The 13,506-nt window shown below is 35.2% G+C and overlaps 2 protein-coding genes across 8 annotated transcripts in view; one reads left to right on the forward strand and one right to left on the reverse strand.

The window, feature by feature from the left end:
• Positions 1 to 13,506, reverse strand: part of LOC105214400 (calcium uniporter protein, mitochondrial) — a 127,205-nt gene that overhangs the window by 15,658 nt on the left and 98,041 nt on the right. For 2 of the 7 annotated variants that reach the window (XM_054228620.1, XM_029041807.2), the window contains 2 exons: positions 2,808 to 2,936; positions 2,078 to 2,632 (listed from right to left, as the gene is read on the reverse strand). The exons of 2 other annotated variants lie outside the window; for them this stretch is intronic. In XM_054228620.1, the coding sequence (XP_054084595.1) occupies positions 2,078 to 2,632; positions 2,808 to 2,936 (684 nt within the window). Of the gene's footprint in view, positions 1 to 2,077; positions 2,636 to 2,807; positions 2,937 to 6,941; positions 6,995 to 13,506 lie in introns of those variants that run through there. 3 more of the 7 variants (XM_011187786.3, XM_029041806.2, XR_008470784.1) reach the window with 2 other exon arrangements.
• LOC105214399 (protein javelin) overlaps positions 5,464 to 13,506 on the forward strand; it is a 58,502-nt gene continuing 50,459 nt past the window's right edge. The window contains exon 1 of the mRNA XM_029041796.2: positions 5,464 to 5,525. Coding sequence (XP_028897629.1) covers positions 5,479 to 5,525 — 47 coding nt within the window. The 5' untranslated portion in view covers positions 5,464 to 5,478. The remainder of the gene's footprint in view (positions 5,526 to 13,506) is intronic.

The following is a 13,506-nucleotide window of genomic DNA, read 5'->3' on the forward strand; positions in this document are numbered from 1 at the left end:
TCGTTAAATATCAGAGGACAATCGAAAGCGCCGAAATTACCGACATTTGGTCTAAATTAACTGTTAACTTAGCGCACAATTGTGTTGACTCAATTCGGACCATAAAGCAGGCTGTTATTGATGCCAAAGGCGGTGTAACCAATTATGAATTTATCGCCTTAGAATAGTAACTTAGACTAAACATTAAAACTAAAAAAATTATCATTAAATAAGAATGGGATAATAGAGTTCAAGTTGTGTGTAAATACTTTTGACTACTGAGAGTCTTCAGTTCATTTACGTAATTCTCCGCCATAGTGATAGCAATTCTAGCCAAACTGACTTCATTCGCTCAGTAATAGATCAAGGTTTACAACAACATAGCATTTTGTTACCCTGCGACAACAACAACAACAAGCGAAAGCTTTTTGTGTGAAACTTGTAAAAAAACGTCCGATGTGTAAATAATTTTGACACCTCTGTATGTACATTGTAGTAGGAGTTCAGTTGTGTTAAGAAATTGGAGTAAAAATGACGCATCGAAGCACCATTTCACTTGAAAAAAAGCTATTAATTATTAACAAAATTAAAGAAGGGAAGGTACGAAAAAAAGATATTGCTAATCAGTTTGAAATACTTCCCAGCAATTTATCAAATATTCTAAAAAATAAGGAAATGATTTTGAAAAATGGAAAATGTAAATGAAGAATGTAATTCAAACCAAACTTACTGATTATTTTAAATAAAATTACAAAAGAAAAAAATGAATTTCTATATAATGAAGTCTCCATATAGTGAAGCGATTTTCAGGTCGCCTGCGAATTCATTATAAGGAAGTTCCACTGTATATCGAATATTCTTTAAAACGGTCGATTCTGAATCCAGTTAATTCGCACAGTTTACTGAAGGTGTTAAGCGTAAAGTCATTAAAGAGGGCGAATGGAAAAATAATAAGAAGGAACTTGAATCACCACAATCGTTTTATATGATAGTACCATTGACTCAAGGGTAAATTTAGACTTCATAAATATATTTTCTTAAGATTTTCTTCTAGTTGGGCATAGAGTTACCAAAGTAAGGAAGGGCAAAATTCGGGTGTAATCGAACCTGGACCGATTTCAACTTTTTTGCCACTATGATTACATTATATCCAAGATTATATTTTCACTAAATTTTGCTTAGATATCTCATATATAATAACCGGTATATACACTATAAAGTACACCGGATGTTTGAATATCCATATTTGAGGAACATGGAGGATCGAGGAACTATTGAAGCATACTGTTATTGGGAAATAACTTCCCTGAAATTCTTCAGAATATCTGAGAGATTTACCTATATTTTCGGTAAAGTGAACGAAAAAGATGCATTTGAAACCAATTTCGTCGATTTCCATAATCAAACTGGTGCATTGGAAAGCTAAGAAAAGTTACGAAGCGAATTTTGTTCAAAATTGGTCCAGAAATTCTGAGACGCACAGTTAACGCACTTTTAGTAGTTTTCAATATAATCTGAGTCATGGTGTATAATGGGGTGTTAGAGGAATGAATCGAGAAAATTTGGTTAATTAAATTTAGAAGTTTATGAGATATGTACCGAAAACTTAGTAGTGATAGGTGCAGGACCCACTTATCCAAAAAATTTCAGCCAAATATGACTCTCCTTAGTGTTATCTACTATAAGAAATATGCTTTTTATAATTTTATTTGTGGTTTAGTTATAGTAACTTCAATTGATTTCATTCGTATAATTTTGATTTTCATGATTTAACTTAATAAAAACATGAAGTACAAAATGGCAAGTGGTCGACCTATGATCAATAAATATTAGACAGTGATGTCAAATTACATTATATATTGAAATTAATATATATAAATACACATACATACATATGTATATAAGATAGAGTCAATATCACAAACTTAAATCTCCCAAACACATTACAGCAAAAGCTTATTTGGACACCATCCTTATATATATTTTGCTACTACATTACAGTTTGATTAGATAGTTATTAAGTATATTATCCTTGGCTCCGTGGTCACTCTTCTTTACACTTAAATAACGGTGGTTAGGAACTTGCGTCGGTACATACCCTTATTTATTTTTTCCATGTGTTCAGTTGCATGCTTTTTGGAGGAATGATTTGAAGAGTTTTTATTCTTAAAAGCATCGTCGTTGTCATCACTTCCTCCTCCACTTGCACTACCATTTTCTTTAGGGCTGGAAATATAAGCAGGAGAACTCTTGGTGTTTTCAGTATTCTGATGGAATTTATAATTCAGGTCCTCATCTTGAAGACCAACTTTGTTGATTTCTTGCTTTGTTGTTGTCTGAGGGGATGAGAGGTTTTGGTACACAAAAGTATCTATTTCCGGTTGTTTTACGTTGACTTTTTCTTTTGCAGGTTCATTACTTGGATAACTGTGCTCTGTTGTTCTCTCGATGTCACTCACTATATCCTCCTTTGCTGTTACATTAGCCTCTTCTTCTAACATTGCTGGTGAAATTTGAGTTGAAGGCTTTCCGGCTTTAAGCTGCAAATAGCTTTGTAAACGGTGCAACAGCACATCCTTTTTGCCAACAGGACTTAGGCCATGCGCACGCAGCTGGGCGCGTAACTGTGATAGTTTCAGTGTCGTAAAGTCCACTTCTTTTTGTGAAGAAGAAACAAATGAACACGCGTGATATGTGTAGGCGTGGTGATTTGAGAGTGTGATATTACATAAAAGAAAAATAAAATAATTAACCTCTTATGGCGATTAGCAATGGGAGCGCGCCCTCGGCACCACTAGTGTGGACCACTGGCAGCAGACTCATCGTACCTTTTGAGAGATTTTCATCTGCTTTAAGCAATTGATGTGCTTTGAAATTTTGTGTTTGCATGTTTTTTGCTAAAGGGTGGCTCTCTTTGGCGGACGGCTCTGCATTTTCATTTGCAGTTTCACTTTTGCCTTTGAACGAAACATAAAAGAAGAAACAGAAGAAAGAAAAGAGGAGAATAATTTTGAAGAAATGCAAAAATAACTAAAGAGGTAAGGAATGCAAGTATTCACATATCTTATAGAGAAACTTAAGTGCGGGTGCTTGTGGTTCTACTACATTGAAATGAATTTATTCACATGGAACATGGTTTCGATGCGCACCACACCAGGAGTTAAATTATGTGAATGATTATTGAACAACTGATTAGATGAACTGGAACTCTGAATGAATTTGGAATCAATATGGGATGAAGCGAAGGATGTGTGTATGAAAAATGTTGTGAAACAAAAAACGATTAAATTTAAGTAATTAATTTATGCAAAATTGATTAGTATAGTTATACAAAAATATACCAAATATAATAAATATTCATTTATAATATAATAATGAAGCTGCTTAGGTGGTGTCCAAGGGAACAATACCCATTGGGGGTACTTATAAAATTAATATATTACTTTTCCATTATCTGTGTGGGTAGTTAGCATTTTCTTAATTTCACTCATAAAAGTGTCGGAGGGGATTTTACGGATATATATTTTTTAAGTTGATATTTATTTCTCCACCTGGTTTTTTTAAGCTCGGCATTTTTACTCAACGATGGTGTGACTTCTTTAACCACCGGATTTAACATGAAGAATGCGGTAATAACATCAGTTATCGTGGAAGAGAACTTTTCGCTAAATATAATTCGCAATAATTCGGTTTAGTTGAGCATTCACACGGCTCTTTCCCTTCTCCATATTGTGGTTGTGAATACCAGAAATTTCTTGGTCTCTGGTGTTATTAGTGGTTTCATATTTCAAACCTTGAAATCCAACCCAGAATTACTCTTGCCAGCAGATGCTACTTTGGACTGAGTAGACTATTGAAAGCAAAGTCCTCCCTCAACGAACAAAAATCAAACTCTACAAGTCCCTCATCATTTCCGTCCTGCTTTACGGTGCAAAAGTGTGGACGATGTCAATATCCGATGAGACGGCACAAGGAGTTTTCGAGGGAAAGGTTTTGTGGAAGATTTCTGGTCCTTTGAATATGAACTGTATGAGTTATACGAATGTCGTCGTCCATGTATGCATGTATGTAATTGGCTAGGAACCGTTTATTCGATTATAGGTGAATCGATAATAATCGCCAGTTGGAAATCCCAAGTGAAATCGGGTCGCTCTCCACCTTATATTTCCAACGGAGGGGAGGCCTTCCTCTTCCTCGGCTTCCATCGGCGGGTACTATGTAAATGCTAACTACTTTCATTACTTCACTCCAGGGTTCATTTGACAATAATTCAAGACTCTGAGCAATAGAAAGATTCAAAGGGTAGAAAGACGTAACAAACGGGTGGTAAAGTTATGGTTTATATAATTTTTATAGCCCCTCGATTAATTTTCAAAACATCAACATCGGCCATATATATATAGCAGGATTGAAACTTGGCGACAATTAAGGGATTATCGACGAGACAAATCAATCGAGGTACAAAAAACAATACCGCAATTTTGAAAGATCGTTATAATCGATACATGGTATAAATACCGTTAAGCCAATGAAAATGCTTAATAACCTTTTCGCACAGGAGTTAATGAGTTAATTTACCATACAATAGAAAAATCTTATTTTACTCAATTAATTAATCGAATATACATATATCGAGTTGAAACTGGAACTCAGCTCTGGAGGTAAATATCTAGTTGTCCACGCAGGAAATTTGGTTGTGGTTATTGATAAAACTTACCAACTTCTTATGAACAGCGAAAACAAACAATCGTTAATCGAGTAGCCGAAAAAACGAAGGGAAAAACTGGTTTCTCAATTATAATCTTAATGTATTAAATTAATTTGGCTGTGCGAAAAGGCTATAAACCATTGAATCCAAACTCGGTTGTAGATTGTAGATTATTTGCATTTAATATTAATTAATTTAATATTAATTTAATAATTAAATTAGCTAAAATGTTGTTAAATCCTTTTAAGTTGATATATGTAGACCCTGTCTGATTTAGTATATAGTAATTTTAAGTTAAAATAAGTGCGCATGCTCAAACAAATTTTCATTTTTATCACCGTTATTCGTTGCTCAACCCAACACCAAAAGTTGCATATTTAGTCCAATAGTGTGTATAATCACTAGTCAGACGCCTAGCTATTGAAAAGATCATGGATTAAAGCTTCCATTGCTTTTTAAATAACTACTCTTAAGCTTTCTACTTCATTTAAGGTTAAGTGAAAGCTTACAGTTCCAAATATCGTACATTTTGCGTCTCTGCTTTGTGCAGAATTCTTTTGCTTTCTTTTCCCTAGAATTCTTAATCAGTATTTTTGAAAGGAAATTTAAGTTTAACTTTTTTAAACGAAAAAAATCGAATACTTCGATTTACTTTTATTATAAAAACAAAAATTAAGAAACAATATTATTTTTTCACAGCGTGGTCTTTGTACGAGAGAGTGACACATTGACTTTCAACGACAGCCAAAATAGGTTCAGGACAGAGTCACAGCCTGTGCTATGGCGGCACGATGGGCAATGGCTATTTTCGAACGTCACAAACGCGCAAGGACAAGCGGTAAGTGAGAATGCCATTTAATTAAACACTATTTAAAAGAATGTATATACAACATTTTTATTTTAAAACAGAAAAAATCCGTTTGCGAATTTCAAAAATGCTCCAAATTGAGCAAACTGCTATAGTTTTAAAGCGTTGTTTCAAATGTTAAATCTACATATTTCACCTGAGCTATACCCTCCCTCCCATTTTGAAGTGAACGCAAGTGGCTTTATTGAAATGTACAAGAAGTTCATGTAACTAGTACAAGTTGATACACCTTTCGTGTGCAATAATATGTGCCAAATGGCTTACAAGCTTGTCGGGGGATTACATTGAAGTGAATAATGGCAAATCTTTCCGTTTCAGTAGAGTAAAAGAGATGTGTTTGAATATGCAAGGATATGAATAGTGAAAAAACACGCGAGTAGAATAACGGCGAGCTCAAAAAACAGATTAACGTATAAATGCTTTTTTAAATGTAAAAGGATGAATGAATACTAAATGGGAAAAAAGAAATAAAAAAATATTTGGGCTATTTTTATTTACTATTTTGCATTATTTTCTGAGTTGAAAATCCTAGAGCAATCCTACCATTATTTGACATTTCACAATAACTTAAGAATTTGGCTCGCCTAGGCTTCGAAATCACAATATTCTGAGCGCTGTCAGTAGATAAAAGTGATCTGACACAACGTCCACTAATCTCTGTGATCTGTGAAAAAAATTGCAGAGTACTCAAACCTATAATGCACTAATAACTGACGTGAAGGCGTGTGGAAGACACTGGCTAACTTATACAGACAACACTCTGTACCACCTATCATGCTACCTATCAAATAGTTTCAGATTGAGAGAAATACTTCGATATTCTTGCTGCAATTTGCATATATTTAGAAGACACGCATTTATGTGTGCACATGTGAGTGGGTATGTACATAAGTATATGCTTGTCTAAATGAGTATGCTTATGAGAATGGCAATGACAGTCACGTTTCGGCTTTTTATGATATCTAGTATGGCTTCAGGCAGCATACAAATGGCATTCTCAGCGTTTGTAAGGTACATTATCTTCCAATTGCTCCAATTGTGCTTGTGTTCGTGTGTGCATATAAACGAATGTATGTATATGTGAGTGTACTTAGTTGAATGGACAAAATGAAGATTCTACATATTTGCACATACATACGCATACACATATTATTATAAATCCACAAAATACAAAATTAACTCCAATTGGTTTCCATTTTCGACCGAAATTTCGAAAAGTGCTCTGGAGTCGAGCTTCCTTGTTATACAATACATTTAGAGTGTAAGTAAGTATACAAATACACCAGTTAAGACACCGTGGCGGCAGACAATTTGAAGCGTTAGCCAAATAAAACCATATCTAAATGTGCGTGTTCTCTTATGAATCTACCTTTAACATTTACATACATCTGCTGTCTGTAGCAAAACTGCAAGAGACAACTATTTTGGACGTCACTTACCTGTAAAAATAAGAAGAAAAGAAAATAGGAAGTTAGTTTCATTTATAAGAGTAATTAAATTTAGAGTTTTACATGGTTGTATGTCAAATAAATATATATTTAAATGGTGCATATCGAAAACTTTCTTAATTTAATTTTATACTGTGCAAATGACACTTGTCAAGACCTACAAAGGCAGAACGGTAAATAAATTAAGAGAAAGAGAGCGAATTCGGATTTTTTGTTCGGGAAGAAAGTTCGAAATTAATGCAGTGAACATCTAAGGTGGTCGGTTTTTTAATCAGCAGTATATACAATTAGATGAATAGTGTATGGAGTAGTGATGATCGATATTTGATTAGCGGTGACTTTTTCACAGTGATTGAAAATATATATAGCAACTGCGAATAATTTTTGTTGTAAACAGTGAAATACAATCAGAATGGCAGTTCAATACTTTAAGTTCGATAACAGTATCTTTAGAAGTTCAGTGCTTTTGTTCGATCACAGTAGCAATAGCCGTTCAGTAATTGATCACACCAACTATTTTGCGATTTCGATAATTTTGGGTACGGTAATTAAGAAAGGGTTAAATGTACCCACACTTTATAAATTAGTTCATTAGTAATTGTGGTTACAAAAGCAGGTTAATTAATAAATATGACAATCCGTTTTTTTGTTGCGATCGCAATACCAATATAAAGTAACAGTGATTTAAAAATCGCAAAATCACTCATCATTATTCTGGAATATTGAAAACCATTTCGGGGTTTCGTTTCAATCCAGTGCTGAGGGATCTGCATAAAGTTACAGCTTGAAATTTCAAAAATACAGAATGAAGAAAACAAGTAATATCTATCGTTCATCACTCTCTAATGTTTGACAAATCGAAGACAGCTTACATATTAAGATGTTTGTAAAGTCAATAATTATTAAGGAGCTCTTGAAACATTAGTCTAATGATTTTGTGGAAGCTTCCTCATACCGATCCGCTTATGTATTATATGAGGAGTGTCTTTTCAAAAGAGGATATTTACATTTTTGGAATGGAATATATATAGAAAACGAAACAAATGGGGAGATATTATTAAAGTTTCGTGTCAACCGGGGATATTCTGTTTTTGTAGAATTCTGTAGCTCTAAATAGCAAGGTCCTAGTTTTGTCGAATTGTGAAGTTAGAACAATGAAATGCCACAGTCTCTAAACAGTAGGTCTGTAAATATTAGAAACTAGCTGACCTGTCGAACTTCGTAGAGCTTTAGCGTAAATTTGATGCACTACTTTATTTTGTATAGCTGAGCTATCTTATATATGCGTATCTATTCAATTTGAACTGGAATCTATAATATCCTCCATATAAAAATGAATACATATTTCCCTGGTCTCGTCATACCTAAAAAGGACTTTACTAATTTTGTTAAACAAAAAAACAAAATATATATTTTCATAATAGTGTTTATTCCGAAGGGTTCAATAATTTCACTTATATTTTTACAAATTGCTATTGAACAACTGGGCATTTTGAAGTAAACACTGAGCTCAAAATCACGCGCGCTCTAGAAAGCAACTAATAGCCTCTATACCCTTCACTGCTTCTCTCTATTCTAATGCTTTTTGATAAACTATATTTTTAGTTTTATGTTCTGGAGCGTAAATAAATAATGTTGATGGTTTTCCGACACGGGAACAATTGGCCATGTGAAACACATTGTTTTTCTAGGTTGATGCCACATACACTTAGCGACTACCCTTGCGATTTATTTATTGACATTGCAAATGCAAGCCGCACTGGAAACTATAAACGTTTAAAACTGAATGGCATATCGTTCGGTATTATAGGGATGCGTGGTATTAAAACATCTTCGCCTTCGTACTTCCCTTTCAAAATTGTGGCTTCGATGACGTTGTTCAATAATTTCTTCTCCGCAAGCCGGGTGTCATTACACAGACGTGGCTGGTTTATGTTCCGTAACATAATAATTACTGATCCGATTTTTAATTGTAGATTATGAGGTGGTAAGCCGGAAAATTCCAGCGAATTTAAAAATTCTGTTGGATAATTGACAACTTCATCTTCTTTAGTAATGGGATCAACTGATATGTAATTCTTCAATTCGCCAGCTATTTTCTCTTGAATCTGAAAATTCATTTCATTCACATCAACATTTTTTGCGGCCAATATAACACGTTCGCTTAACCAAACGTGATTTACGTAATTTTGAGCAATGTTTGGGAAAACCATCTCCATGAGTTCGGTCTTCGATTCACAAAATTTACAAAAATTGGTAGGGAATGTAATGTATCCAGATGATGTATCAACAGCAATAATACCATTACCAATATCGAGCAGTTGTTTGGAAAACACTTCTCCAGACTGGTCTTCCTGCAATTCGACTCTCAAGTTTATACTCAACTAAACTACTTATTTAATTAATAATCTACATGAAAACAAAAAAAGGATTAATTACTGTGAAATTATTAGAAACAAAGTAATATACTAAAACAAAAAAAAACTACTATATAGAAAACAACTACAAACATATGAATTCTTTCATACATAACTTTTGTGAATCTTGAACCGCTTTCGCAGCGCAAGGAACGGAAGCCCTCAAAGATAAATAATTTCCCCCGTTTTTTACACACTGTTTCCTCGCATCCTATCTATATAGCCTATAGCCATCCTCGATAAATGGACTATCCAACACAAAAATAATTATTCAATTCGAACCGGTAGTTTCGGAGATTAGCGCGTTCAAAGAAACAAACAAACAAACAAACTCTTCAGCTTTATAATATTAGTATAGATATGTAAATATATTTTAGAAGGTTTTCTTATTTTGTGAAAAAAAAACTTAAGCTGCAGATATCCCCCTTTGAAAAGACACTCCTCATATACAAAACGTTTCTTGTGAATGAATATGCGGAATCCTCAGTTAAGTGCAAAGGATGAGATAGAATGCTGCTACCACCGCTCAATACCATTATTCAAGTCTTAAAATAATTTATATTGTCTTGTCAAATCCGGGCAGCGCCACGATAGTCGTACTAAAGAATAGTGAAAACCAGCCGAAAACTAAGCGATTAATTTTCCAAATTTGCTATCAAAAATAATATTTTATGTCGTGAAAATCTGTGTTGAGTTGCACAATGTCTGAAAACGAGTGAAATATGACTTCTAATATCCATTAACAATGTGACACAGGCGCACCATTTTCAGCACGATATGCAACAGAAACGCATTCGCATAGGCTACAGCGTCTCATACATAGCTACGCACTTATATATGTGTGTATGTCTATGTAGAGAGAGTAGAGTGTCTTTAACGGGCTTGCCAGAAAGTTGTCATTACCCATTGTCCTGCATGAAAAGTTTGCCTTCACCAGCACATTCAACAACGACGTCAACCGAAATGCAAATTTTCGCACAACTGACCAACAACTGGCAAATGAGTTTACAATGGTCTACTGCGTCGAAATAAATTTCATCAATTCAGTGTTTTTTGCTCACTTCAGACTTTGTTTATGCTAAATGTGCGGACAATGATAAAGCAGAACTCAGCGACCAGCAGCCACAAAGGGACAAGGATCAAAGTTTCAATTGAAAGCCACAAAATGTGAAAATAAAATACTTTTGTCCGCAGAATAATGTTTAAGCGCATTCAAATGACTTGGCAAGCAAAGCTTCACTTTACATCAGCAGCTACGAAATGAAGAGTAAATGGGCGAAAAAATACACAAAATTAAAATCAACCGCAATTACTTATGTAGGTAACTTAGGTAAATCAGTTGCAATAGTTTGACAAACGGTTTTGATGCTTATCACACGCCCAAAAGTATGCTTAACTTTTTTAGCTGCTAGCAAAGGAACAACCGAAAATTGCATTGAAAACTGCAGGATTGAGCACATTTAGCAAAAAAAAAAAATCGAAAGTATATTTGTGTGTGCAATCTGAAAAACTTCAGTTTTCGTTTTCTCTCGCCTTCGTAGCTGCTTGTAGATAGTGTGACAGTCCATTTGCTGCACGTTCGACAACTTCAATTAACTTGTGGCCAATAGCAGACATCGGCATTCAGAGCGGTATTGCTCCATGTGCGACATAAAGGCGCCTTTGTTCGATGTGGAGACACAAGTGGGCATACGAATCGAAAGCAGCACTTTTGTTTTGGTCAAAACAATGACGGAGAAGGCAAATAACTGCGTACAGGAAAATGTCACTGTTATTTGCACATATTGTTTAATAAGCCGCTACTTGTGGTTGGGAGATAAGAGAGATCTGATGGAGCTGGTGAATATTTATCTGTGAATGATTGCATAGTATAATGATAATATACTGGTCAACAAGGACATGACGTTCTTGTGTCCCAGTTGGTTTTAGATGACCAGCTTCTTTATAAGATCTAACTTTGCTTAGCAACCTAACAAATCTCCAATGCACTGAAAGGTAGGTTCCTAGCAGTAGACATAGTGGAGAATGAGTTGGATACCACCCGAATAGAATCTATAAAACTGGAAGAAAATTGGCTAACTCAAATGACATCAAATTAATTTTTAATGTATTTTGATAGAGTGGATATTATGATTCCATGTTCCGTATTAGAGACCATGTAGGCTGTGCAAATATTACATATTCTATGCAAGATGTTGTGAGACGTGAATAACCCCAAAATTCTGGGCGTTACCTTCGATGGACTGATTTCTTTCACTATTCATACGACCGCGATAATGACCAAAGTACAGAGCCGCAACAAGATTCTCAAATCGCCAGCCGGTAGCACTTGGGATAGAGCAAAATACGTTTTTGTGTCTTATTAGTCAAATATATTTTTGACTAACGAGATGTGGGTTGAGTTTTACGCAGCACCACCTCAATGCAGAGGGCCGAGCAGATGCAGATACAGCATAACGAACTCCTCACCAAGCAGTTTCAAATTGGGTGTTTTCGCAAAAATTACCCCTGTAGTAATCTGCTGGAGACAATACGCCTACCAGACTGCTGACGCGGACACCTTCAGACACGCCTTAAACAGCGGAGCCATTAACACTTGCCTCGCACCTTCGTGCAAATTCAGTTTTGATCCGAAACAATTGCAATCATAGCTATTTTAGACAACTTCGAAATTATCCTACAAATTCAGAAAAGAAAGAAACGTAAGGGCTCCTAAAAGATCTGCAAATATCTATAAGATATCTAATCGGTTACTAAATTACGAAGTATGATAGCCAGATAAGGCGCATTGCGCTTAATTCAGTGCAGCAATGATTTGCTTTCAGCAAGTGCATTTATTTTCGTATTGGAAGACGCTGAACATCAATCATTCACTCGTTCACCCACTATAGAAATTTACGCATCAAGCTAAGTACGAAACATGGTCGAACAAACGTTCTACACATAACGAGCACTTGTGTGTGTATGAGTAGATGCATCGATGATTTCGACTGTGGCGTTCCACACTAAATTCCCATTAAACGCACATGTCGAGTTCACCAATGCAACGCATTATCCTAATGTGAGTTTAAACATTAATATTTCACTAAAAGATTTGCAGTGAAAGCGCTCTGCTATACAAATACTGCGCGTGTGTGATTGCGAGTATCTCGAGCATCCGCTTTGACAGAGTCACGTTCCCTTTCAAGATAGTCAGTTGCAAGCGATACACATCTGCTGGTATTCTTTGCAACTTATTCATCAAACACAATGGACTTCCGTTGATGCTGAACCACGCTCTCCCCGCTGCCACATTTCACTCATTTATGTTTAAAAAGTAAGCGTGCACTTAGTCGCACAAAAAAGGTTGATTGCGGCAAACTGTTGCACTTCGTCAGCTGACACGCTTCCGTGTGGGGGGTATAAGTGAATATTTGTATGTCCGGCTGTATATGTATATAGGGACGTGTGTTTTGCTTGTGAGTGTGATTGTTGGTGGCCAACATTATCTAAAAGCACTTGCGGATATTTGTGGCTGCGACGTATCGTGCAACATTCTCAAGAGGGTCGCATTGCAAGTGCCGTTATTGTCGTTGAGGGTTTACTAAGGGGATTGTTAAGCCACTAGCGCTACATACCGAAGTTCATATATATATTATATATATATATATATATATATATATATATATAATGTAGACTATTTTACAGCTATCATATCCTTTTGGTGCTTACAAATGACCGCGGGTTGGATAAGTAGCTTTTACAGCTATAAACTGCCAACAATGACGGGAACATTACTTAATGACTAATACGAGCAAAGCATAAGGAAACGAGTGTTCGTTTCATTTGTCGGGTTAAGGATTTATCGACAGCGTTTCTCCTTAGAAAAGAATATGTTGATCTGTCAAGTAATGTGCATATAAAGCTTGTTCATAACTTTTATGGAGTTATTACAATTTTAGAGAGCTTTTATTAGCTCGAAGAAGGATTTAGTGGCGGTGTCTTTATGCGTAGCACTTAAATCACCCGAAAAGCTTTATAATAAAATTTAGAACACATGATATACGTATAATAATAATGGACTATCCCAAAACAAAGATTTGGGCA

The sequence above is a fragment of the Zeugodacus cucurbitae genome, chromosome 4, assembly GCF_028554725.1.
Source record: "Zeugodacus cucurbitae isolate PBARC_wt_2022May chromosome 4, idZeuCucr1.2, whole genome shotgun sequence".
Lineage (NCBI taxonomy): Eukaryota > Metazoa > Arthropoda > Insecta > Diptera > Tephritidae > Zeugodacus > Zeugodacus cucurbitae.